General features: G+C 52.0%; 9 protein-coding genes across 9 annotated transcripts; 3 read left to right on the top strand and 6 right to left on the bottom strand.

The window, feature by feature from the left end:
• Positions 1-2,433: 2,433 nt before the first annotated feature.
• DACRYDRAFT_95867 (P-loop containing nucleoside triphosphate hydrolase protein) lies at positions 2,434-5,033 on the bottom strand (the record flags this gene model as incomplete). The annotated part of the gene is made up of 7 exons (XM_040777325.1): positions 2,434-3,102; positions 3,152-3,565; positions 3,613-4,067; positions 4,117-4,609; positions 4,661-4,769; positions 4,828-4,923; positions 4,980-5,033. 7 exons carry the CDS (start codon positions 5,031-5,033, stop codon positions 2,573-2,575), a joined length of 2,151 nt encoding a protein of 716 aa, XP_040627026.1. The 3' UTR covers positions 2,434-2,572.
• An 830-nt stretch (positions 5,034-5,863) lies between these two features.
• Positions 5,864-7,073, bottom strand: DACRYDRAFT_55071 (uncharacterized protein; the record flags this gene model as incomplete). The annotated part of the gene is made up of 7 exons (XM_040775301.1): positions 5,864-5,994; positions 6,045-6,095; positions 6,153-6,292; positions 6,345-6,451; positions 6,501-6,668; positions 6,725-6,863; positions 6,913-7,073. 7 exons carry the CDS (start codon positions 7,071-7,073, stop codon positions 5,864-5,866), a joined length of 897 nt encoding a protein of 298 aa, XP_040627025.1.
• A 156-nt stretch (positions 7,074-7,229) lies between these two features.
• DACRYDRAFT_43935 (uncharacterized protein) lies at positions 7,230-7,629 on the bottom strand (the record flags this gene model as incomplete). The annotated part of the gene is made up of 3 exons (XM_040774548.1): positions 7,230-7,294; positions 7,359-7,431; positions 7,492-7,629. Coding segments are annotated over 3 exons (276 nt in total), but the record flags the coding sequence as incomplete, so codon positions are not given.
• Positions 7,630-7,801: 172 nt separating this feature from the next.
• Positions 7,802-8,154, bottom strand: DACRYDRAFT_39334 (uncharacterized protein; the record flags this gene model as incomplete). The annotated part of the gene is made up of 2 exons (XM_040774461.1): positions 7,802-7,891; positions 7,969-8,154. Coding segments are annotated over 2 exons (276 nt in total), but the record flags the coding sequence as incomplete, so codon positions are not given.
• A 1,531-nt stretch (positions 8,155-9,685) lies between these two features.
• On the top strand, positions 9,686-14,770 carry DACRYDRAFT_81800 (ABC transporter; the record flags this gene model as incomplete). The annotated part of the gene is made up of 3 exons (XM_040776530.1): positions 9,686-14,477; positions 14,532-14,593; positions 14,648-14,770. Exons 1-3 carry the CDS (start codon positions 10,181-10,183, stop codon positions 14,768-14,770), a joined length of 4,482 nt encoding a protein of 1,493 aa, XP_040627022.1. The 5' UTR covers positions 9,686-10,180.
• A 40-nt stretch (positions 14,771-14,810) lies between these two features.
• On the top strand, positions 14,811-16,587 carry DACRYDRAFT_117691 (uncharacterized protein). Its single transcript, XM_040770436.1, has 4 exons — positions 14,811-15,403; positions 15,456-16,128; positions 16,179-16,273; positions 16,325-16,587. The coding sequence occupies exons 1-4, from the start codon at positions 15,101-15,103 to the stop codon at positions 16,325-16,327; spliced, it is 1,074 nt and encodes a 357-aa protein (XP_040627021.1). The 5' UTR covers positions 14,811-15,100; the 3' UTR covers positions 16,328-16,587.
• DACRYDRAFT_17156 (kinase-like protein) lies at positions 16,583-18,185 on the bottom strand (the record flags this gene model as incomplete). Its single annotated transcript, XM_040771262.1, has 8 exons — positions 16,583-16,725; positions 16,776-17,038; positions 17,096-17,358; positions 17,407-17,569; positions 17,623-17,675; positions 17,723-17,888; positions 17,938-18,070; positions 18,122-18,185. 8 exons carry the CDS (start codon positions 18,183-18,185, stop codon positions 16,583-16,585), a joined length of 1,248 nt encoding a protein of 415 aa, XP_040627020.1.
• A 728-nt stretch (positions 18,186-18,913) lies between these two features.
• Positions 18,914-20,903, top strand: DACRYDRAFT_101157 (t-complex protein 1). The gene is made up of 5 exons (XM_040767528.1): positions 18,914-19,005; positions 19,056-19,442; positions 19,494-19,546; positions 19,595-20,393; positions 20,442-20,903. Exons 1-5 carry the CDS (start codon positions 18,982-18,984, stop codon positions 20,865-20,867), a joined length of 1,689 nt encoding a protein of 562 aa, XP_040627019.1. The 5' UTR covers positions 18,914-18,981; the 3' UTR covers positions 20,868-20,903.
• A 99-nt stretch (positions 20,904-21,002) lies between these two features.
• On the bottom strand, positions 21,003-22,465 carry DACRYDRAFT_109540 (NADP-binding protein; the record flags this gene model as incomplete). The annotated part of the gene is made up of 11 exons (XM_040768901.1): positions 21,003-21,200; positions 21,251-21,303; positions 21,352-21,427; positions 21,481-21,586; positions 21,639-21,735; positions 21,785-21,858; positions 21,908-21,943; positions 21,990-22,159; positions 22,215-22,237; positions 22,283-22,295; positions 22,352-22,465. The coding sequence occupies 11 exons, from the start codon at positions 22,463-22,465 to the stop codon at positions 21,003-21,005; spliced, it is 960 nt and encodes a 319-aa protein (XP_040627018.1).
• Between the last annotated feature and the right edge of the window lie 2,057 nt (positions 22,466-24,522).

Raw genomic sequence — 24,522 nt, 5'->3', positions numbered from 1 at the left:
ACTTATATCTCTCGAACATTAAGCCCGCGAAGCCTCTTCAATGGTTATCGTTTACTTCTTGCATACAATGAATATGTCAGCTGGACAACTAGGTTTACGTCCTGACGCTTCTTTCCTCGTCACAAGGCCTCACTTACCCGAATGGTTCGGACCGACCTTCAAGCAGGGCTCAATTTGCTTACATTCCAGTATTCCGGAACCGACTTTCTGCCGAAGGTAACCCTTTCCTCTCAGCACTTGTGCATTTCCGACTTCTTTGAATCTGCATTTTATCACCTCGCATCCAATGGGCGCCATTCATTGTCATGCCCGGTTCGAGCTTCACAGCCGGGTATTTGGCGGGATTACCGCGGCTGACTGGTCAAGCCCTCCCTAACTAGTGGGCAAGGATGCCGCTATATTGAGCGAGCGGAACCACGCCGATAGCTGAATACTGCCCATGAGGCGTACATACCAGCCAACACACAGGTGGGTGGACATGATCCGGTTGAGCGTGAGTTACGGGCCCTGGACGCTCCTTGAATTGCGACATATTGACCGCATGATCCAGTAGCAAATTTTGGTTTACGTTGCATGCTTGCCTCAGCGTGCCCATAATTTTTGGTCGAACCGGTTGACCGCCGAGTAGGAGGGGTTCCTTTAGACCAGGGAAAGGGATTTTTCGCTGGAAGATCTGCCCTCGTCCACATATGTCATATGTCGCATGCAGGTGCTAGATGGCCAGCACCCACTGTCTGGGCTAAGAGTGCAAATGGCACATCATCGCACGTTGCTCGTGAAAGGAAGTAAGGCCCGTTAATAAGGCAGTGTATCCCAATATTCTGACATCTGTCCTTGTTAGGTAGTCCCAACGAAGTGTCTGTTGTACTCGCTGGACCACCACCTGCAACGATCGGAAATTTTGCGTCATTCCCTACGACCTCAGTGGTTACCGAACCCTTTAGCGACGGACAGAGCCGGCTTCCGAGATGGCGTCCTACCCGATGGTAGTAGTGGACGGGAACGATTCAGCCCATCGGATGGACAAGTGCAAGGCTAGAAAAAGCAAGGTGGAGTAGAACGATAAGGGTCTGTTTGGGGCTCTCTACGACCGCATGGCGCAATCTTGGAAGACGGATCATGAGGTCGAACTGTTTACAGGCTCATCAGTCAGCTACGTCTTCATCATTGCACTCAAAGCAAGAGCGATTACCCCGGCCTTCACGCTCCTAGAGTGGGATTGACAACTTGCCGAGCGCGCCCTTATCGGGGGGCATCGCACTGGTACACGTGTTGCCAACTAACCCTGACGGTGGATGCGGTCCGAGGTTGCCCACTCCTATCATGGCAGTGCATTCAATGTATTTCTCCATATCCTTCGAAATCAGTGCGCGCATTCGCCCTCTTTGTAGCTGTCAGGCTGGATGTGAATCGGTGGATACCGATGACGCCAATCATGACGGTCGGAGCATGTTTTGCTGTCCCGAAGCATCGCTTTGGCAATTCTAAATGGAAATCGAGTCAACTAACCTCAATCTTCGCCCTCTGAGCCATACAGATACTGCGCACAATCCGCATCTTCCGGATTTCATCATGCAACATACCACGTTCTGAACACGTTCTCGGCCACGACTGCTTCAAGTTGGTCCTCACGACGCTCTTGTCAATTTTCGGATGATTCCGCCGTCTATGTCCGCGTGCTGCGCCCGCCGATCCTATAAGTAGGCAGTCGCCCACCTTGACAGGGGCACCCCAACAACTCTCTGTGTTCGATCCTCGCCCGGCCGTCGTCTGCCTCACATTACCCTAAATTTTGTCGATTTACAAGTGTGTCCACAATCCAATCCTCATACTGGTTCGCTAACGAAGTCTTGGCCGCTATAGTGCCTCCCGTTCAACCCCCGAACAAGTGCGGCAAGGAAGGCTGCAACTGCCAGTCATGGGAGCCGTGAGTTTAGGCGGACAAGTTCAGAACTACGCTGACATGGGGCAGACACTCTCGCATTCCTGAGCGATGCATACTGTGCGGGCACTCTCACTTCGTGCAGAAGTGAATTCATACATATTGCCCAAGTGTGCACCCCATCTTGCTCAGGTAGGCTCAGGTGGTTTACTGAATGTTCAAAGAGGTTGACTGTCTCACAGCGAACTCACCCCCTGGTTACCGATTCCTCCGTACAAGTACCCCGTTGCTGGCCACATGGGCTGTATATTACTTAAACCAGAATGTCCATCGACGGCTGGGACCGTTGAGCCAATACGATAGCGTCGTTAGAGTAAAGGTGCCATGATCTTCCATTCATATCCCGGGAAATTTCTTGGTGACGGGTATTGGCTGCCTACTATGGTTACTCCACACAATAACCCTGAGGGAACTTTCTCCTTTTACGCCAGGGTCGGTCGGTGTTAGGTAGATAAAGAAACAACTCCCGCAGGTCTGGGAGGAGAACTCCGTTCACATTATGGCACGCCACAGCGAGCAGCTTCGAGCTCGCCATACTACTACTAATATTGCGGCCGCTCTGGCATATTGCCAAAGAGAGACATGCACCGCCTCTTTCCGACAAGCACGGAAACTCAACATCCAACTGAACTAATCATATCCCTTGCCACTTCTCTGCTTCGTCCGCTTCGGCAGCTTGTGCTTTTTGCTCCCCGCGCCGAGCCCGTAGCCAAGGGCCGCTAGTTTCTGTTCCTGAGCTGTCAACGTACGGCCGTCGTCGGCCACTAGTCTTTGATGCGGCATCGGTCGACTTCCGCGACCGTTCATGTAAGGACGATTGCCCATGGCGTTGGTGTTGAAAAACTCTCGGTCCAGCGCATCGCTTTTGTGGGCACTTGGCTGAGACATGTTGTCTGTGCCTCCGGTGGATGATTGTCCCGGCGAAGGAATGAACGCGTCTGAGTCCTTTCCAACTCGAGTTGTGGGTGCTTTCTTCTTTCCAAGCTTCTCCAATCTTCGGATTTCCAGTGCACGAGATGGAGAGTTGAATTCGTCAGAATCAATGCCCACAGGTGGATGACAGTACAACAGCTTTGTGTTCACATAATCCTTGAGTATGTAACGTGCCGCACGGGATTCGTCGGGTTCGCCCTTGCCAGCTCTTGCAAAGCCTCTAGCGACTAGAAAAGCCACGGTCAGATTAGTAGACACATGCTTCCTTTCACATACTTGCATAAGGTACCAAGAGGTCTTCAGCATTTGCTTCCCTAACACCTTCCTCTTCAGCTGGTGTCCGCATCACAATCCCGTAGGTTCCTTCCAAGATTTGCCTGGGAACACGGCTCACTACAAGCTGTACTGGTGCACTCCACTCTCTGATCTGATCAATAGGGAGAACACCGTCACAAACAAGCTCGGCTTTGGTGTTTGCAAACTGCGGAAAAACCAAACCTGGACAGTCGCATAAGATGAGATCAGGTGATAGGTGGATGGTTTGGAAGTGTTTGGTTTTCCCGGGGGTGGAGGAAACGGAAACCTTCTTCGCGCCGATGAGGGCGTTGATCGTGCTAGACTTGCCGACATTAGGGTAGCCCACAAGACCAACGGTCAACCTCGGTGTGGGTACGCTCTCTGTTGCGAACACTACGGTCGTTAGCATGGTACACTGACACGACAAAACCGTCACACACATGTCAAATCAGGCGCCTCCCGAACGAACAGGTCCTCTAGTTCGGTCACGTCCAGCACTCGTATCCGGGGATCTTTTGCCACCTGTTCGTCCTCGTTTTCCTCGAAATGTTCCACCTCATCGGCGGACGACGCGGTTTCTTCCGGCACACCTGCTGAGTGGGGAGCCTCCACTTTACCTTCCAGCTTTGTAGCAGCCTCAAGATCTGCGGCTAGTCGGCTTTCCACCTGAAAGTCCGCATCAGGGTTTATGTCCTCTATGTCGTCTTCGGCGCCATATTTGTCATCCACACTCTCCTCGTTGTCCTCGTCATCTTCTTCATCTGAAGAGCTCTCGTGCATCTCTTCCACATCCAGCGCTTCAACTCGGGCAGCTTCTTGCAGCGCAGCTGCGTCGGCAGCAGAAAAGAATGCAAATTTGATGCCCTGTCCTTCGAAATAGTCGGCCCAAGCTTGTCTGTGGGAAGATTAGAAGCCGTCTAGTAGAGATAGAGCGCAGAACATACCTTTGCTGAGCAGTCAATAGATCTGATTTATTGACCAATAGCAGCGAGTTTCTCATGCCTTTCCTCCCACCTTTCTCGCCCTCCGGTCCCTCGACATCCTGAACGTACGACTCAAGATCCTCGCATCTGAAGGCCAGCGGATTCCTAGCATCCACAATCTGCACAATCAAATGGCTTCGCTCCAGCACACGCCAGAGCTGGCGCCAAAGCTCGATATTTCGCTCAAATGGCGTGAGCAGGAGGTTCGGATTCGACTCAGTCAGATTCGCAAGTGATCGCCGCCACATCAGAAAGGCATCCTTCTCCTGCCGCTCGAGCTGCGCATGAGGAGTAGATTTGGTCCAAGGCGGGCGACGAGGGACACGTAGAAGAGCTTTGTTCTCCTGGTGGAGACGGCGAGCTTCGCGCTCCTCAGCGGCACTGAGCAGGAAGGGATTATGAGCGGAAGATGATGCAGCAGAAGGGGATTGCATGATGCGGATATTTTGCTTTTCTGTTCCTGTCGTCAGCAGAGACTCGGACAATTACGGACACTATGGCGGACCTGCAACGAATTCTGTGCCAGCTAGCTGAGCGGTATTGAGGAACTCATCCAGATCCCCTTGTTGAGTGACTGAATTGAGTCGACTGTATTTTTCAAAATCTGTGGTATACTGCCCATGGAATGATTAAGTGATCATGAACCGAGCTTCGAGTGCAGGGTAGGCGTACAAGATCCCCATTCTCATGTGCCTGCTTCGCATCCTTCGCCTTCTTGTTGATGATTGCTCGACCGAGTCCATGATTTTCTTTCTTGGATTTTGCGGGCTATGCAGATTTCATTTCACAAGTGTTAACAAGGGGAACAGTCTCCAAATGCTCACCATTGAATGTGCTTCGTCAGAGGAGTGAGGGTTGATATTTTGTGACCGTCCCATTGACGCCCAAAGTTTCAAATGGGTGTTACGTAACTCTCCTTATCTCCGACGAACAGGTAGAATTCATTCTTGGAACAAACACTTGAGCTCACTTAAACAAAAGTAGAGACAATGGAGCTGCAGATATACAAATAGTATTAAACCGTGTCCGTGGTAACACAGAATTGTACACAGCACGCAAATTGATGTTGAATTCAGCCGTTCCGTCAATACGAGGTTGCCTCCCCCCCGTCCTGTGCCTGCTAATTGCCAACCAACTGTTGATGCTCTTGCGTGGCGCATTCTATGCGAGCTACCGATTCCATGTAATGATGTTGGATTCAGCGTCCTCAGTGTGATGATCGCGCTTGCGATGCATGCCAAGACGCTCGTGCGACTGGAAGATGCGGTTGCAATCTACACATATTAGAAGTCTGTCAACACCTAGAAACCGCTCGCGACGGGGCAATCACCGTCCATAGTACAGATCCATATAGGTGTACTGCCCTTGTTGTAAGCTTCCAGTCGCGCAATAGAGGGAATTACAAACTCCTGCGGTGTTGCTACCTTACCAAGCATGTTTGCCAGAGTTTCCGGTGTTACCCTATCTAGTTGAATTTAGACGACTATTACACTGGTCTCGACCATATCGAACCATCAGGTTGCACAGGCCGAGAACTAAGCACCGGAGGAAGATGGATGGGGATAGGAAGAGGCTGATTCGGAGGTTTCGACATGGTCGGCAAATAGCGAAGAGCAATCAATTGAACCCTAAAAGGTCAGCGGAGAAATACTGCTTCTGACTTCCATTGTGATCTTGGCGAGAATGTGCTACAATCGATTGTATGTTGCTACAGATCACTAATCGTTCCCCGAACACTGATATAATTTCCCTTCTCCTCCCCAGTTATGTCCACTCCTTCCGCCAATGACGTAGCTCCATATGTCGTCACGACGCCTCTGAAAATCCACTGGCCCCAAACTAGACGTCATGTCAGTTGTAATACTGTCGTCTCATGACGAGAGTCGCACTAAGATATTGCAACGCAACAAGAATAAGGATCGCCCCAATGGCAAGGATTGCTACACGGGTTGAAGTCAGTAGGGTTATACATATTCGGGAAAAAGTAGCGCGTGTACCGTAATTCATGTTCAAGCTCGTTACTGGAGTGCTTGTCGGCAAGATAAACAGGACGCAAGAGAAGAGACAGAATAGAAGGCTGAGCAGATTGAGCGTCCAGCTATATCGCCCCAGTGTAAAAGGGCCGCGTTCGTCCAACCTGACATCTGCCTTGAGCCGACTCACATAGAACAACCTGGGGTGGTACTGACGTATTCGGCCAGAAAACTCGACAGAAAATCGGTACACTGTAGCTGAGAAGCACTCCTATCGCAGCAGCAGCGAGAATACCGTTGAACGCGATGGCACTGCCAATGTACTACAGGCATGTCAGTACACCATGATTTATTTGTGCCTGGCCGTCTCACCGCAGCCGCTATCACACAACCGACAAAGACCGACAACCAGACGCCGGCATATGGGGCTCCTGTCTGGCTGAGAGTCATGAACGTCTTTTGGAAGGGGAACGCGCGATCCCGAGCGAGGGCGAAGAATAGTCGTGAGCTGGCGGTCCACGCAGTTAGTGCTGCTGCCCACTGTGACACATCAATTAAGTACCCCCACGCGAAATTAGTCGGCTTGAGTCGCGTACCTGGGCAACAAGGATAATCACGATCAGCAAGATTGCCAACTCCCGCCCGACGGCGTCGTAGATCAGCTGCGTGATCGGCAGGGCATAGGAGGTGTTCTGTACCGAAGCGATCGACTGCACAGAGAATAGAAGCGACAGCCTATCTCCTTCTCAGCGACCTCATTCCAGAATAAGTACGAAGAACACACAGATAAATCACACCGATAAACCACGATCCTGCCACTGAGACACTGAGCGCGATCGGGCAAAGCCGCTCGGCCTTGATGGCCTCCTCCGCCACCTGTGCAGCAGTCTCGCAGCCTTCCTGTCCTATATCAGCCAGGATTCTGTGAGACAGGAAATAGGACATACGAGTGTGTATACCGCTTGTAGGAACCCGAGAAGAACAACGAAGCCTTCTGATTCCCAGCCGGTGTAGTTCTTCGCTAATTATTGACGGGTTCGTACAACGATAATAGGCAAATTGACGCACCTCAAAGTCCAGAAAGACGAAGTGGGCCGAGTTCTTGACAGGAGCTTTCACAAGAAGACAAATGACGAGCACGACCGTCCCACAGAGCGTCCACCACACTTCAGTGGAAACATCGGCCGTCAACTGAGTGCAGATAAGAAAGAGAAAGAGAGGAAGTCGTACCACTAAAACCCGCGATCCACCCGATCGGCTTGGTTCCCCACGTATTCAGAAGACCCGAAAGGATGTTGAGGGCCTAATATTATCCTCTCATCAGCTCATCCCTACATCGTTTCAATCCACGCTCCAAACTCACCCAGGCCATAGCAGCAATCTCCACCTGTGTCCATACTTTCCCACCACCAATGCTAATCACACTCGCAAGGTAAAGAGTAACACTCAGGTTACCGGACGTGCCGGTAAGGACCATAGCCCAAGCATAGACATTTCCTGTTATGAATCTACATAGGAAACAGCGTTCAAGTCAGACGCAATGAGGGGTCCAAGGAGGGATTGAGCTTACCCCAGAGCAGGGACGTCCGGCTTCATCTTGCATACCCAGTAGTACTGTTCGGAAACGATCTTAGAATGAAAATCGACAGTGTGTAACAAGTGATGCTCACAAGACCGCCAGCGGTGGGCCACACGCTCGAGATCTCCGCTAGGCAGAGGGCAATCAGGAACATGAATATGGAGCAGATGTTCCATCCCCAGAACTATCCATCCCACATGTGCGAGCAGCCCAATCCTGCATCAGCTCTTCATTCCTGGGACGTTCGAAGTAAATACGCACGAGACCGAGCGGCCCACCGGAGAAAAGCCCGGTCTGGAAGGCGCTTGACATGCCCGTGAGGATACCGATAGCGGTGAAGCTCATGCCCACCACGGCCCAGAATGACATGGAACGCGTGAACTGCTGGGCATATCCGAGTTCGTTCAAACGACGATCAGACTGGGAAATCTGGGCCTCTTGGGCTGTTTCGGCGTCGAAGACGGCTTTCTCGGCAGTCATGTTACTCAGTATTCACAAGAGAGGAGAACGCAAAAGCAACGACAACGTAGAGATACAGGGGACGAAAGCTGCTTGGAAGCGCCCTCTGGTTGTTCATTAGGAGCATGTCGTGGCATGGCAGTCGCGGGCGATAAGAACAGACAGAGCTGCCAGAAGCATGGGGCTTGACGTCCAAGGTAGAAGCGAGATGCGTATCCCAGATAATCAGTTTACTATGACATCATTGTACCGAGTTGAATTGAGATATTGACGAGTTTTAGAACCTGCATCGATCAGTACATGAGACTAGAAGCTTTATATACGACGAAAGCATCCGTGCAAAAACTGTGAAGCGAGAAAAGCAGAGCGCCTCGAAGCCGAAACCTCTCTTGCGTTACTTCCGTCCTGTGCCCTCTATTTAGCTTTGACAACCCCGGTTCTCCGAGCCACGGCCGAGCGTCTCCCATGGACCCATGCTCAACTCTATTATTCGAAGGCATTTCTCTCGGCCGTACCCAGGCGTGGGTATTGTAAATCCACACCATTCATTTGAGCGGGAAACACAAGTCTCGGAGGGTCGGTCGCTCCTTACCTCTGCGGGACGAGACCTCGCCGGAGCCTGGAGACAACTCGTACAGCTGGCGACGCATAGAGCCAATCCCTTTACCACTGATATTCGTTCAACATATAGTCGCACGAAGAGGGAGCAAGGCTTATTCCTGATTCTCCTTACTTTGCACGCCACCCGGGTATCAAGAGCTCCCTTTGTTTAACCCTTTAAACGCCGCTTTCTCATGGAAATGATGACTTTGCTCGCATCCATTCATTTCCGGATAGAGGGGATATATATATATATGTCTGTGTTTATTACAAATACCAAACAAGGTTATTGCTTACTGATGTTATCCAATTTGATTGCAAAAGTTGTTCCCAGCATATCCTTGGCAACAATCCCTACGCACCTTCGTCCATTCTTCATTCATCCAAACAACGGAGATCAAGGGTGCAATTTATCTTGTACCGCGTCTGTTCAGAGGGTCTGGACGCTCTTGGGAAGTTGGCGGCTTGTCTTCCTGCACCCAGCAGAGAATACAGCCATCCGTGGATGTATCGTCGGCCCACGCGGGAGTATGGATCGTTGTCTGCTGCGACCGGAAGGTGGGGCCGCTTACTCTGCTGCCAGCTCTACGCCCAGGGAAGTGATGGGAATGTCTAGAGTATTGATAGAAGATCGACAAGGAAAAGGTCAGGCTAGCCAATCCGAGACAAAGATTTGGATTGAGACTGGGCGTGAAGTATTCATCCATCGTCATTGTGACCAAGAATATTAATTGCGTTCTAGTCTAATAATTTGAGGAAAAGATGTTTATCCGATGGATTTCCGGGCCTGGAGGAAGCCGTCTAAAAACAAATTGGAGTGGCCGGCTGGGTGAGCCAATAGGCGCGCGTGCCCCCTTTTCAGTGCATGGTCGCCGAGGGCCCTGAACATTCGGCATCTCCTGCTTTACGTCCACGAAGTGTTCACTGATCAACCGGGTTAGGTGGATGCTGAACAATCGTGGGGCGCGTGGTCATAAATGGAGGCGCTGGACCCGTCCAACAACCTTTGTCGATGTCCTGCTCCGAACGGGGTGTATATATACGCAGCGGCATGGACTGGCCGCTATCTCTCGACACATACGGCCAATCCCCGCAAGGAAAGGCCCTTCGATCCGCTTGGATCCCACTGACGAAGAGTTCCCTGAGGGGGCGGGCTTTGAACCTTGACTGCGTGTTGGCTTCCTGTCTTCGGTGTCAACGTCAGGCGCACTTGCTGACAAACAACCTTTCTGCGCGGCTCCCGGATATCCTGCTCGAGCTTGTGGTCCACCGCGAATCCGGGCGCACGTTTCCTTCGTCGACTCGTACTTTGCCTGGTGCTGGTTGACACTCGACGGCCAACTCCCTTTGCTGCTCCATCACACCTTGCCTTGGCGTCCCTCCTCCTCGCATCTATTCAGTGTGAGTCATCATCATGTCCAGCGAGAAAGGTACCATTCCCCTCTCCACTGCGCCCACGCTCGAACCCACCCACTCCCTCGACCTCGAAAAAGGCGATCAGCTAATCTCTCCGGCGACGGCCAGCGCCTCTGGAGACACGGACGAGAAGGCACATCGAAGGAGTAGCGTGCATACACATGTTGGAGAAGATGCAGCGGAAGGCGCATTGGACAAGGTAAAGCAAGAATACCTTAAGTACGACAAGCCATACCCTTGGTATGTTGTCTTCTCACCGGCACGCCTAGCGACACGTTCACAACTTTTTTCGTACAGGTACCAACGTGTTCCCTTCCTTTCCTTGGATGTGCCGCAACCCGCCGCCTCGCTCGACGATGCCTACCCTTCGCCCGAACAGAGAGCAAACATCTTCTCCCAACTCACCTACAGCTGGGTAACACCTATGCTCACACTTGGCTATGCGCGTCCGCTCGAGCCGCCAGACTTGTGGAAAATGAGTGAAACTCGAAGTTCCCAGCTGCTGGGTGAGAAGGTTCGAGTTGCGTTCGAGAGGAGACATAAGAAGGCAGAAGCCTACAATTCCCGCCTCGCCGCTGGAGAGGTGTCTCCCGTGTTCTGGAGGCGAGCGTGGTGGATGATGCGTGGATCCAACAAGTCGGGGGGCTATGCTGCGATGGAACACGAATGGCGTACGGTGGGGGGGAAGAAAAAGGCTAGCCTGGTATTGGCGCTTAACGAAGCCGTGTGGGTCTGGTTCTGGATTGGAGGACTAGCTAAGGTTCTTGCCGACACGAGCCAGATCACGTCCCCGCTTGTGGTCAAAGCCCTCATCGCGTATGCCACGAACTCGTATGCTCTGCATCAACAAGGCCTGCCCACGCCAGGCGTCGGTCTGGGAATAGGATACGCCATTATCCTCTTCGCCATGCAGGTGATCGCTTCTCTCGGCACGCACATGTTCTTCTATCGATCTACTTCGACCGGCGTCTTGCTTCGCGGTGCACTCATTAGTGCAATCTACTCTCGCTCTGTGCACTTGACTAACCGTGCTCGTGCAACTCTCACGAACGGCAAGCTCGTCAATCACATCTCGACCGACGTCTCACGAATTGACTTTGCGTGCGGATTCTTCCACGTTGCGTGGGCTGCTCCAATCCAGATGATTGTCTGCCTAATCATCCTGCTTATCAACCTCGGACCAAGTGCCCTAGCAGGATTCGCATTCTTCGTTTTCGCTACGCCTCTGCAAACACGGGCAATGAAAGAACTCTTCAAGATGCGTAAGAAGAGCATGGTCTGGACCGATCGGCGCGCAAAGCTTTTGCAGGAACTCTTGGGTGGGATGCGGGTGATCAAGTTCTTTGCTTGGGAGATCCCATTCCTCAAGCGGATCGCAGAGTACCGAGCCCAGGAATTGCGCTACATCCGCAATCTCCTCCTCACACGTGCAGCTAACAACGCCGTCGCGTTCTCCCTTCCGGCATTCGCAGCGGTGCTCTCGTTTGTCGTGTACTCGCTTGCAGGAAACCAGCTTCAACCCGCCATTATCTTCTCCTCCCTCACCCTCTTCCAGCTCCTGAGGCTTCCCCTTATGTTCCTCCCGATGACCCTGTCCGCGATTGCCGACGCTCAGCAGGCCCTTTCCCGGTTGTACGACGTCTTCGTCGCTGAAACTCTCTCCAGCACCCGCGAAACCGACCCGAACTTGCCTGTGGCGATCGACGTCCGTGACGCGACCTTCACGTGGGATGCCCCGGCCCCGGAAGAGGGGAAGGAGGGGAAGAAGGGGAAGAAGCAAAGCAAAAGGGAGCGCAAAGCAGCGGAGAAGGAGGCTGCGGCGCTCGCCATCGCTGGAGGAGCGGCAGCGGCATTGCAAGAGAAGGATACACAAGGAAAGAAGGACCGTGTCTTCCAGCTGAAGGATCTTTCTTTCATTGTTCCGCGAGGTCAGCTCTGTGCTGTTGTCGGCGCCGTCGGCTCCGGCAAGAGCTCGTTGCTCCAGGGTCTCATTGGAGAAATGCGTCAAACTTCTGGTGAAGTCAAGTTCGGTGGCTCGGTTGGATATTGTTCCCAGACGGCCTGGATACAGAACGCAACTGTGCGCAACAACATCCTTTTCGGTCAGCCGTTTGAGGAAAAGCGGTACTGGAACGCCATCCGCGACGCTTGCCTCGAGGCAGATCTCGAGATGCTCCCTAATTATGACTTCACCGAGGTGGGCGAGAGGGGCATCTCACTTTCTGGCGGGCAGAAGCAGCGTATCAACATCGCCCGTTCCATCTACTTTGGCAGCGACATTGTTCTTCTGGATGATCCGCTCTCAGCTCTTGACGCGCATGTAGGAAAGGCTGTCTTCCACGGCGCCATTCAGGGTGCCTTGGCGGGCAAGACCCGAGTGCTTGTCACACATGCCCTCCATTTCCTGCCGTACGTCGATTACATCATCACGATGGTCGATGGGGTGATTTCGGAGCGCGGGACGTACCAGGAGCTCATGGGCCACGATGGCGCCTTCGCGCGATTCGTGCGAGAGTTTGGCTCGGAGGAGGAGCGCCATGAACAGGAGGAGGAAGAGGTCATCGCTGTTGAGGGCGAGAAGAGCGAGGATAAAAAGAAGAAGGTCGCCCAACAAGGTATGGCCCTCATGCAAACCGAGGAGCGCAATACCGGCGCCGTGGCCGGTTCGGTTTATGGCTCGTACCTGAAAGCTGGTCGGGGGCGCTTGCTCATCCCCATGCTGCTCGCTACCCTGGCCATGATGCAAATCGGCAACGTGATGAATTCGTATTGGCTTGTCTACTGGCAGGAATTGTACTGGCCCTGGATGCCCCAAGGCTTCTATATGGGCATCTACGCTGGGTGGGGTTTCTTCCAAGCAATCAGCTTCTTCCTTAACGGTACCGTGTTTGCTATGCTCACGTTCTATGCTTCTCAAGCACTCCATCGGGACGCCATCGATCGTGTCATGCACGCGCCCATGTCGTTCTTTGATACCACGCCCCTTGGCCGCATCATGAATCGCTTCTCGAAGGATATCGACACAATCGACAACTTGCTGGGTGACGCTCTTCGTATGTTCTGCGCTACGATGTCTGCCATTATCGGTGCCGTCATCCTTATTGGGATCTTCGAACCATATTTCCTCATCGCGGTCGCGGTCGTTAGCGTAGGGTACTACTATGCCGCCCTCTTCTACCGGGCAAGTGCGCGCGAGCTCAAGCGACTTGATTCGATTCTTCGGTCTTCGCTGTACGCACACTTCTCTGAATCACTGTCCGGTCTTGCCACCATCCGCGCGTATGGCGAGATCAACCGTTTTTGCGATGACAACGTCAAGCGGATGGATATCGAGAACCGCGCATATTGGCTCACTGTCGTCAACCAACGCTGGCTCGGAGTTCGGCTGGACTTCCTCGGGACGCTTCTCACACTTGTCGTATCCATCCTCGCTGTCGCATCCAGGAACAGCATCTCCCCGTCCCAGACTGGTGTCGTCCTCAGCTATATTCTCATGGTCCAACAGACGTTTGGATGGATGGTGCGACAGTTGGCCGAGGTTGAGAACGACATGAACGGTGTGGAGCGTGTTGTTCATTATGCGAAGCATGTGGAGCAAGAGGCGCCTCAAGAGATCCCCGAAACCAAGCCAGCGGCATCGTGGCCCGAGGCCGGAAAGATCGACTTCAACGACGTCGTCATGTCTTATCGCCCCGGCTTGCCGCCGGTGCTCAAAGGGCTGGCGATGCACGTTTCAGCAGGGGAGAAAATTGGTATCGTTGGACGTACTGGTGCTGGCAAGTCATCTATCATGGTAGCTCTGTACCGTCTTGTCGAGATAGGTGGGGGGAACATCGTCATTGATGGTGTTGATATCTCCAAGATCGGTCTTGCGGATCTCCGCAGCAAGATTGCCATTTTTCCGCAAGATCCACTCCTTTTCTCTGGCACTCTCCGTACAAACCTTGATCCTTTCGGCTTGTACGACGACGCCAAGCTGTGGGATGCCCTCAAACGTTCCTACCTTGTTGAGGAGACACGCATGGTCGGTGGCGATCCTGAGAAAGACGAAGATGTGCCGAGTGGTGCCCAGTCGCCTGTGATGCGTTTCAACCTAGATTCCACCATAGATGATGAGGGTGCCAACTTGTCCGTTGGTCAGCGATCACTTGTGTCTTTGGCGAGAGCGCTGGTTAAGGATTCTCGAGTTATTGTTCTCGACGAAGCGACTGCTTCGGTTGATTATGAAACGGATCAGAAGATTCAAGATACGATTGCACGCGAGTTCCATGACAGGACGATGCTTATCATTGCTCGTGAGTTGATGCATTCTCTGGCACAAGCAATCCACTCACCTGACTGTCTTGTAGATCGACTCAAAACGATCATCGGCTGCGACCGAATTTGTGTGATGGATGCCGGTCGTATCGCAGTGAGTACAGTGGTAATCTTCTCCTGTGGGCGCTTCCTGAATCCATATTTGTAGGAATTTGACTCTCCCGCGAACCTTTGGGAGTACAACGGCATATTCCGCTCTATGGCCGAACGCTCTTCGATCACGTTTGATGACATCGTCGCTGCAACCAAAGCACGAGGCCGCTCAATATGAACTTTGAATGATCTGACACGTTATACACAGAGATGATGAAGTTAACAGACACCCATGTAAAGCATTGTTTGCAATAGATGTCCTTGATGAATAGATAATGTCTTGAGAATGATTCGTCTAAACCCTGTGAAAAAGCGAAAAGGGGAACGAGGCAGATTAGGCGGCGAGAAAGTTGCGAAGAGGATACGCCGCCGAACGGGAAGGCCAGAATCTCGCCCTGGATTGAGTGTGCATCAACCAATGCAGCGCATGCACCTCTGTACCGCGGTGTGCACTTGCCCCCCCTCGTTCCCTTGCGGTCGTCTTTCATTCGAGCTTTAACAAACTCCCATGTACTTTGAACATTCCGCTGTTACCTCGCAATCCGAGGATGTTCCCCAGCCTATGACTGAGGACGGGGAGGTGACACTTCCGCGTTCCATAATGGATCTCGACCCTCCACTGCTGCAGATCATCGACGAAGACTCGCTGGACGTTGTCTTGAACCCGTTGAGCAATGAAGCGACCATGAGTGGGATATCTAGACGAGCTGCGCACAAGAGGTTTCAGGTGCTGGGGCAGGATCTGATCAAGTTTGCTGCGCTCAGGTTCTTGTGGGACAAGTATCCGATGGATACAGCAATTGCTGTGCAGGTGTGCCTGCTATTGTCGTTGAGCTTTCGAATTATACTGAGCGTCCCTGCAGAAAAAGCGCGACATGTTCTGCACCAATCATCAGCTTGCTATCTTTGCGAAGCTCTACCGACTCACCACATCCCTCCAGAGTACTGGCGCCAACATAACCGATGTCGAGAAGACATACGCGGGCATATTCGAAGCCTATGTTGGTGCTGCAATAGTGGAGATGTCGATTGATCGCGTATATGATTGGGTGCATCGTATCTGCAAGTCATACGGGCAAGAGACCGAGCCGTCAGAGCAGCTTCGCGACAATCAACCAGTCATGTCTCCGCCACCTCTCCCAGTCCCACCCAGTGGCCATCTGCCGAACATCAGCCCGCGCTACCCTCCAGGGGCGATGGGAACGACTGGGTTCAACTACAACTATCCCCCTCCGAACGCCTACGGATCTCCCCAACCTTCACGAGACCCTCGCATCAAGCAGGACCCAGACGAGTATCACCCTTCCATGCCTCTTATCTCTTCTCGCCCGGCATACCCCAGTCAGCCACAACCAGCGCCTTATTTCCAACAGCCCGCCTACAGGCAAACACCAGTTTTCCCAGCAACTGCGTCGAAGGTCTCCGGGTCGCTGGCTGCTCTGAGGCAGAAGGCGACGCAGCTGAAGAGGGAAGTGTCATTTACTGACGCCTCTACGGGACCGGATCATCAGAAGACTTGGACATGCTCACTGCTTGGTACGTGCCGTTGATGTGCACACTATCATGCCATGCTTATGTTGCCTCAGTGGATCATATTGAAGTTGGTGTTGGCACTGCAAGCTCGAAGCAAGTTGCCAAAGATATTGCAGCTCAGCAGGGACTGATATATCTCGGTTGGATTGTAAGTGTTTGCCTATATCCTTGTCAGCATCTTGTTGACACATGAGTGTAGTAATTATACAACATGGCACTTGGGGTCATGGAGTGCATTGTGCATTGGTGGAAATGGAAGACATTATTGGATGGCATGCCCAACATGTCTTGCCTATCCAATTGATGCACAATGCAACCCATGGAATTAACAGTAAGTGCATCAGAGTGTTTACGTGTTGTGTGAAGTCATGTCCCAAAGATCAAAGCATGCATTAAGATTACTGCTATCCGTGTCAACTTGATCTCTTAGTTGCTCATAAACGGAGCAAACGTTGCATCAATCTTTCATGTCAATCGTCTTTTCATACATTTCATCCATCGCCTTTCTATCAGCCTTCATCCAGCCACATTCTAGAGCACGCTTTGCTGTCCATCGGCATTGAGGAAGCTTATCCAGAAGCTTTTCGATCATTGTACGAGCTGCACGGATATTCAGCATTGATGCTCGTCGGAACTGTGCTTTCACGAACCGTTGGGAACGGAATCCCAAATATCATGTGACATATCGGGCTTGCATTCCATAATAGCCTTGCGAACTAGCTCATCGCGAGTGCCGTCCTTGCTCTTCACTGCTGCACCAGATAGAGGCGGGAGCGGCATCATTCTATCATCCTCGATAGTTTCCGGTGCGGGAGGAACGTCGAACGGCTGAGCTGGCGGTATTACCTCGTGATAGTCCTCGTCATGGTCCCGACTATCCATATACTCGTAAGGATAAAACGGTTGGAAGCCACTAAACAAAAATCCGATAGTCGTGGTCTGTTTCAATGGAGAAAAGAAAGGCATCTACGTGAACATCTGATATGCGATGCAGCCAATCGCCCAGCTGTCACCAGCCATCGCAATAACGTCTCCGCGAGTGGGAGTAATTAGTTTTTCTTGTCCGATTTGCATGAGCTCGGCGATCTCCGGGGCAATATAGTCCACTGTGCCAAGGACGGTGAGTGAGCGGTTGTTCATCTTTGCTTGCGTATCTCGTGGAAACATCCGAGCCAGGCCGAAGTCCGCGATTTGCAGGCGGGGAAACGGAGGCGGGGTGACCAGCAGGATATTCTAAAGACCGAATGTCACTTCAAGCCAGGTACGAGCTAGACGACGCACCTCGGGTTTCAAGTCACGATGTGCTACTCCTTTCTGATGCAAATACTTGATACCATAGAATATCTGAAGGAGGAAATACTTCGCCTCCATCTCATTCAACCTGGTTCTCCTGACGAGATGAGAAAACAGATCTCCCCCTGTTGAGAGACCCAGCACGACACAGCTATGGAGAAAGTGCGTCATAAGAGAACCCAATTGGACATCATAAAAACAAACATTTTCGTTCTTGCGGAAGTTTCACAGACGTCCAACACTTCATTGATATTAGGCTGACAAAACGTTCAGCATGGTATACTTGACATATAATCAAACTAACATGTGACAGCTTCTTGAGGATATCCACCTCCCGCATGACAGCAGCGTATTTCCCCGACCTTTCGATGTCGCTGCTGTCATCCTTGCTCTTGAGGGGAATGATTTTGCAGGCAACCTGCCTTCCTTTGATCATGTCGACTGCGAGATGGACACTGCCAAATGTTCCACTATACCGCAGTGAGCATACACCATGACGTACATGGGTTGGACACTTACTTTCCCAATTCGGTTGAGTTGACGAGATATCGACCATTTCCGATAGCAGCACTCCCAGTCTGTCCTCCAGACAAAAGACCGCGAAGTGACTCAGGTCTCAGTGGAAGTGGGACCTTGTAAGAAACACGGAAGGCTGTCCCGCCGATTAGCCAGCCGCGGATTTTTCATGTTCTCTCACACGAACTTTGGTCGTTCGGCAAAGTCAGCGAATCGCCATGAAGCAAGAGGAATGCAGAGTTGGATTGCATCTCGAGACCGTTGAGTTTTACTCCGTTCCATGAAAGATCCTACATCGGTACGCAAATATGCAGGTCAATCATTACGGCCCGACCAGGAAGTGTACGGGACACTGAGCACCTTGCAACAGACGGTCAAGTAGGAATCATGTTGGACGCTAACAGAAAACAGAGCTGGAGGTTCCACAGAATTAGAGAGCTATGAAACTCACGCATATATCTTGCAATGTTCCTTAGACACCACCTGAGAGTTGACGATATAATGACTAGTTCAGCGTCAAACCAGGGGATACCAGCATATATGCGGTCTTTAGGTACCAAAGAGGAGAGCGACCGACAAGAACAGGCCTATCAGGTTGAATTATGATGCCTGATCTTGTTGTTGTAGTCAAGGAAGCTCCATTGCGTCCAGTACGTACGATGGACTTTCCTATCCGTTGGTTCAATGGTTTCAAGCATAGCAGGTGCGTTCTCGATTTCCTCCTGAGAGACGCGACGACGAGTTCGTGTAAGTCCAAGTTCAGCGTATACATCCTCGTCACTGATGTCAATAAGCTTGCGTTTCACCATCCTGATAAGCTCGAAGGGAAGCAGCGACGGGTAATTTGGACACAAACGAACAAGAGTAGGGGACGACTTGGAGTTGGCGCCGCACCAGAAGCAACACTCGGTGGCTGGGCAGAAGCAACGTATAATTCAAACTCCGAACCTACCCTGCATTTTCGCGCGTCCCACCAAGCAAAAGACGCGCGTACTGTAACAAGTGTGGGCTCATCCTCTATACAACGACCTCAACGCCTCATCAACTATGGCTGGCCGTGGATTACCGATGGTATGTTAAAATTCGACGTTATATCTTACGGGCACTCACCTATTTCGTAGCAACCAACGGTTGTGGTATTGCGAGAAGGCACAGACAGTTCGCAAGGAACGCCGCAGCTCTTGTCGAACATCTCTGCATGCCTTGCAATCTCCGATACGCTTGCAACAACACTCGGCCCGAGAGGCATGGATAAGCTCATCGTGAACGACCGCGGCGAGGCGAGCATCACGAATGACGGTGCAACCATCGTCAAGCTGTTGGACATCATACATCCAGCAGCAAAGACACTCGTCGACATCGCGCGCGCACAAGATGCGGAAGTTGGTGATGGGACCACTAGTGTGGTTCTTCTTGCCGGTGCAATGCTGAAGGAGGTTCGGGGCTTTATAGAAGAAGGTGTGGCTCCTGGCATCATCGCCAAAGGAGTGAGGAAAGCCGCGGATATGGTATGCATTGGCAAGCGCTCGAAGAATACAATACTTACGGATACCTTGTAGGCACTGAAACGAATAAAAGAGGTGCAAGTAGTCATTGACAAGTCGGATACTGAGTGAGCGGTGACCCGCATCCTGGATGGATAACAGCTGACCCAATGTAGAAAATTCCGCTCTCTCCTACTCAAGTGTGCTTCGACGTCGATGTCATCCAAACTCATACATTCGCACAAGCCTTTCTTCTCTGAGATGGTCGTGTCAGCCGTCCTCTCCCTCGATCCCAAACTCTCCTATGACACGTCTCTCATCGGTGTGAAGAAAGTTCCTGGTGGGGCTATGGAAGATTCCCTGCTCATCAAAGGCGTTGCATTTAAGAAAACATTCACGTATGCCGGTGCCGAACAGCAGCCGAAATCGTTCAAGAACCCCAAAATTCTCTGCCTCAACGTCGAGTTAGAATTGAAAGCGGAGAAGGACAACGCCGAGATTCGTATCGAAGAAGTGCAGGAATACCAGGCGATCGTCGATGCAGAGTGGGAGATCATCTACCGCAAGCTGGCTGCTATCGAGAAGACTGGCGCTCAAGTTGTACTGTCCAAGCTCCCCATCGGTGACCTCGCCACCCAGTGGTTCGCGGACAGGAACATCTTCTGCGCTGGCCGTGTAGCGCAGGGCGATCTGCGGCGTGTTGTCGAAGCTGTTGGTGGCAGCGTACAAAGTACGACAAGCGATATCCTCCCCGAGCATCTTGGCACATGCGCGTCCTTCGAGGAACGTCAGATCGGCAACGAGCGATACAACTTCTTCGAGGGTTGCCCCAAAGCGAAGACCTGCACGATTGTATTGCGTGGTGGAGCTGACCAGTTCATCGAGGAAGTCGAGCGGAGCTTAAACGACGCGATCCAGGTGGTTCGGAGGGCAGTAAAAAGCGGCGAAATTGTTGCTGGTGGCGGAGCAATGGAGGTACGTCCGACAAACATTCACTGCTGCTTGCTCCTAACATTCCTGCAGATGGATCTCAGCGCATACATCCGGAAGGAGGCGCTCAAAGTCGCCGGAAAGCAACAACTGATCCTCACTGCTGTGGCCCGCGCTCTCGAGGCCATCCCGCGCCAGATCGCTTCCAATGCCGGCCTCGACGCTACGGACGTGATGAACAAACTTCGTCAACGGCACGCGAGGGGCGAACTCTGGGCTGGAGTGGACGTAGACAGCGACGAAGGCGTGAGGGATAACTTGGAGGCCTTTGTCTGGGAGCCGAGTTTGGTCAAGACGAACGTTGTGAGCGGGGCGGCCGAGGCATGCTGCCTTATCCTCAGTGTGGACGAGACCATCCGTAACCCGCAGAGCGAACAATCGAACCCTGGGCCCGCTGCCCCGCCAGGCACCGCGCAGCGCGCGTTGAGGGGACGCGGGCGTGGGATGCCCAGACGTTGATGAGATTAGCTTAGGATATGCAGATTGCAATTTAATGCGAGTTCGAGTTGAGTGAAATAACAGGTCTGAGTGACCGATGGAGGGTATTCTACCGTGAAGGAATATGAAGTACATGAGGAGGCTAATACAGAAAATCTAGACGTGCGCCGTCACGCTCTCTACCCAGGTCCAAAATGTCTTTCCTGCCTCCACATCATACGTATCCGGCCTAGACACGCCCCTCCTCGCAAGAGGAATAAAATACTGTCCATGCGCGTCCGCCGCCTGAGGTGAAGTACCCGCATATAACTGGGTTAAGGCGCCTTCTGAGTCGGGGCGGAACATGAAACAGTGCTGGGAGTCGACGTCAGTAGGCTCGGGTTGTAAGATTTGGGAAAGCGTACGAGGATCCGCCTGAAGGCAGACGAGTGACGCAGGAGTTCGGTTCGGACGATTCCTTCTCCTTTATCAGCCCTACCGTCTCACTCACGGACGGAGCACGCACCAGGATGCACAACACAGGAAACCACGCCCTTTTCACTGTATCGTCTCGCGAGCTCTCTTGCGAACACAACGTTTGCCTGCCATTGTCAACGACCCGTCTACGGGAGGGAGTCATTTGAGTGGAACGCACCCATTTAGATTGCGCGTATGCGGTCCAGGAGCTTAGCTTGTTCCGCATGGGTCCAGCACGGAGTGTGCGATAATCTATCCCCGCCGAGGGAGCATAAAGGTGCACCCTTACCCAGTGACACATGAGCATACCGGCCACTCGAGGGAGAAAGAGCGCACATCGAGCTGGAATTGATGACCCTCACTGATCCCGGCTCCGAAGCTTGGGCAGTCTCGAGGAGGAGAGGCATGAGGAGCAGCGTCAAGTACGCCGGACCTGATTTCTCTCAGGCTTTTTGTTTGTGGATTGACCGGGAAGAGCGTACCGAGAGCGTTGACCCCGAATTGGAGGTCGAAGCCGTCTTTTGTCAGTTGGTCCATTGGGACAAGCATCAGCCCGCTATACAGCGATGAGCGATGATTCTAGGTAAGAGGAAGCCACATCATACGCATTGTTAAACAGCAAATGCAAGTGTTTCTCCTTCCTTTCCCATCATCAGCACACCTCCCCAACAGCAAACAAACACCCACTGTGCAAATTCCGCCGCCGCTCGCTTCACACATTCCAGATCTCCCAAGTCTAGCTGGAGGAAGTAGAGGTCTTCTTTTCCAGTTTCGGTTTTGAGCTCTGAAATGGCTTGGAGGGATTTGACGGGGTCGCGGGAGGCCATGTACACGCGGGCGTTGGCACGTAGCAGGTACTGGGAGGTGAGCTTGGAAGAGGTTGACGTTGAGGTTGAGGAACGTGGGGCGCACCTTGATAGTTACTCTGCCAATGCCTTTACCTTCTCAGCCCCTATCTCCGGACACGCAAACAGACGCACCTGTGTTCCCGCCCTGTAGTGACGAGTCAGCTTTCCCATGTTTGCGAGGAAATACGTCCTAGGACGTACTGTAACGATCACTACACGACCTTCCAGATCAGGGATGTCCTCGATTCTCCATTTCGACCGCGGGGGGAAGACCTCGGTGGGGTACTGGAGTATCCAGCGATACCAGCTGTGCATCTTGTGCTTTCTCCTGGGAGGAAGGAGAGCGCAGCCCGAGGGGAACAGTCCGAGCAGTTGAGAGTTTATATCCTTCAGGCCATACCTGGTCACTGTCCGAGTCTAAAGTCTCGGGTAGTCAACTACATGTACAGTTAAGTTCAACCGCAATTAGCCCGGAACTGAAACAATCTCTGTCTTCTACGGACCCTGACCGGGCATGATGGAGTTTTACATGAATACACTAGGGGAGCCCGTCTCGCTTCGCTCATCATTCTATTAACTATAGTGAAGCAAATATGAAGAAGCCACGCGCGAAAAACACGTGGTTCACGTGGCACCACGTGGGAGGAAGGAAGTAAATCCGGACCCTAAGTCCAAAATTCCAAGTGGAACTAAATCTGCTTCCACTGCGGCAGTGCAGGTCCCTAGGAGGCTGAGGGTTACTTAACCCTGGCCTTTATTAAACCCTACCTCTAACCCATATCCCCAAATATTCAACATATAATATATTAAATACATGCATGCAAGGTATAGCACACATGAGGTATATTGACTACCGAGCTACATAGACTGAACAAAAGACTTACAACCCTAACCAAATAGGTATTCTACCCTGGATCTTTACTATATAAAGCACTCATAGAAACAGGACACAGGACATGGGAGATGGGAGATGGGAGATGGGACACAGGACATGGGACACAGAAGACAGGACATGGGAGACAGGACATGGGACATTGTGAGGGCAACATGATCCAACAATTGTTGATGATCGAATAACCAAACAGGCAACAAGCAAATCAGAGAGTAGTGAGTTGTATGTCAATCAATGCCTTGACATTTGTTTACAAATGGAGGGATTGACAGGGGTGTTATAGAGTGAGTGGGGATCGGCAGCCAACAGGCACGATTGTGTGTGTGTCATGTGCACATTTGGAGTGATTAAAGCTTTGTGGTTAGAACCTAATGACCTTGGACCATGGGGTTCCTAAGAGATTAGCTCTAAAGAGCTACAGGGGCTATACCTAGGGTTCTACATATGTCTAGGTATGGAAGTAAAAAGGAAGCAAAGTCTGTGGCTGACTATACAGCTTGCTTAGGGCAGGCACCTCATGTCTCTTGTCTGGTTGGTCCTGCATGACCTATGACTGATGTCTCATGTTCTGGGATCTGTCCTTCCTGGAGTCAGGTGATTGTAGTGTCAGCTGTTGTTTGGGGTGTTGTGCCATGTGACTGTGCTCTGATTGTTGTCAATTGCAGCTGTTTGCAAATGATTTTAGGGACAACCCCTGACAGACATGGGACACAGGACATGGGACATGGGACATGGCAGACAGGAGATAGCAGATGGCAGACAGGAGATGGCAGACAGCAGACAGGAGATGGGAGATGGGACACAGGACCTGGGGTGCAGGACATGGGACATGGGAGATGGGACACGGGACATGGGAGATGGCAGACAGGAGATGGGAGATGGGAGATGGGAGACAGGAGACAGGACATGGGACATGGGACACAGGACCCGGGACACAGGACATGGGACACAGGACATGGGAAACAGGAGATGGGAGATGGGAGATGGGACATATCATGATGGGATATGGGAACTATGTGTAGCAAATAAAAGACCCTTGCACCTAGAATGATGAGCAAAGCAAGACAGGTGTCAGGGCACCAGCTCATTGCTTGGTCAAGAGACATGACTAAGCCTTTATGACATGGAAGTAGCTGGTATACCTTGGCATGTGCTGGAACCTGCTGGAAGGATTGGATGGTCAGGTGACCTGCTGTGCATGGCTGTGCATGACCTCATATGACCTCATCCTTGGTCATATGACCTGATCACCTGACTAGGCTGAGTAAGCAAGATGTTCTAGCAGGTTCCACCACAGAGGTATAAATATAAGGCCTACTCTGCCTGGGACTGTCTCTTCAGACTTGGTCTCTTAGGATCATCCACAGATACCTATACTGTAGATAGGTCTTAGTCATCAGGTCTACTCCACTTCCTTGTTGCCTGCTTAGACTCTTGGCACTCTTAGGTGAGCAGACTTAGTCAGCCTGTGTTGCCCTAA

Source organism: Dacryopinax primogenitus (assembly GCF_000292625.1).
Source record: "Dacryopinax primogenitus strain DJM-731 SS1 chromosome Unknown DACRYscaffold_14, whole genome shotgun sequence".
Classification (NCBI taxonomy): Eukaryota; Fungi; Basidiomycota; class Dacrymycetes; order Dacrymycetales; family Dacrymycetaceae; genus Dacryopinax; species Dacryopinax primogenitus.
The sequence above is the reverse complement of the archived record's forward strand: the minus strand, read 5'-3'. Positions and strand labels throughout refer to the sequence as shown.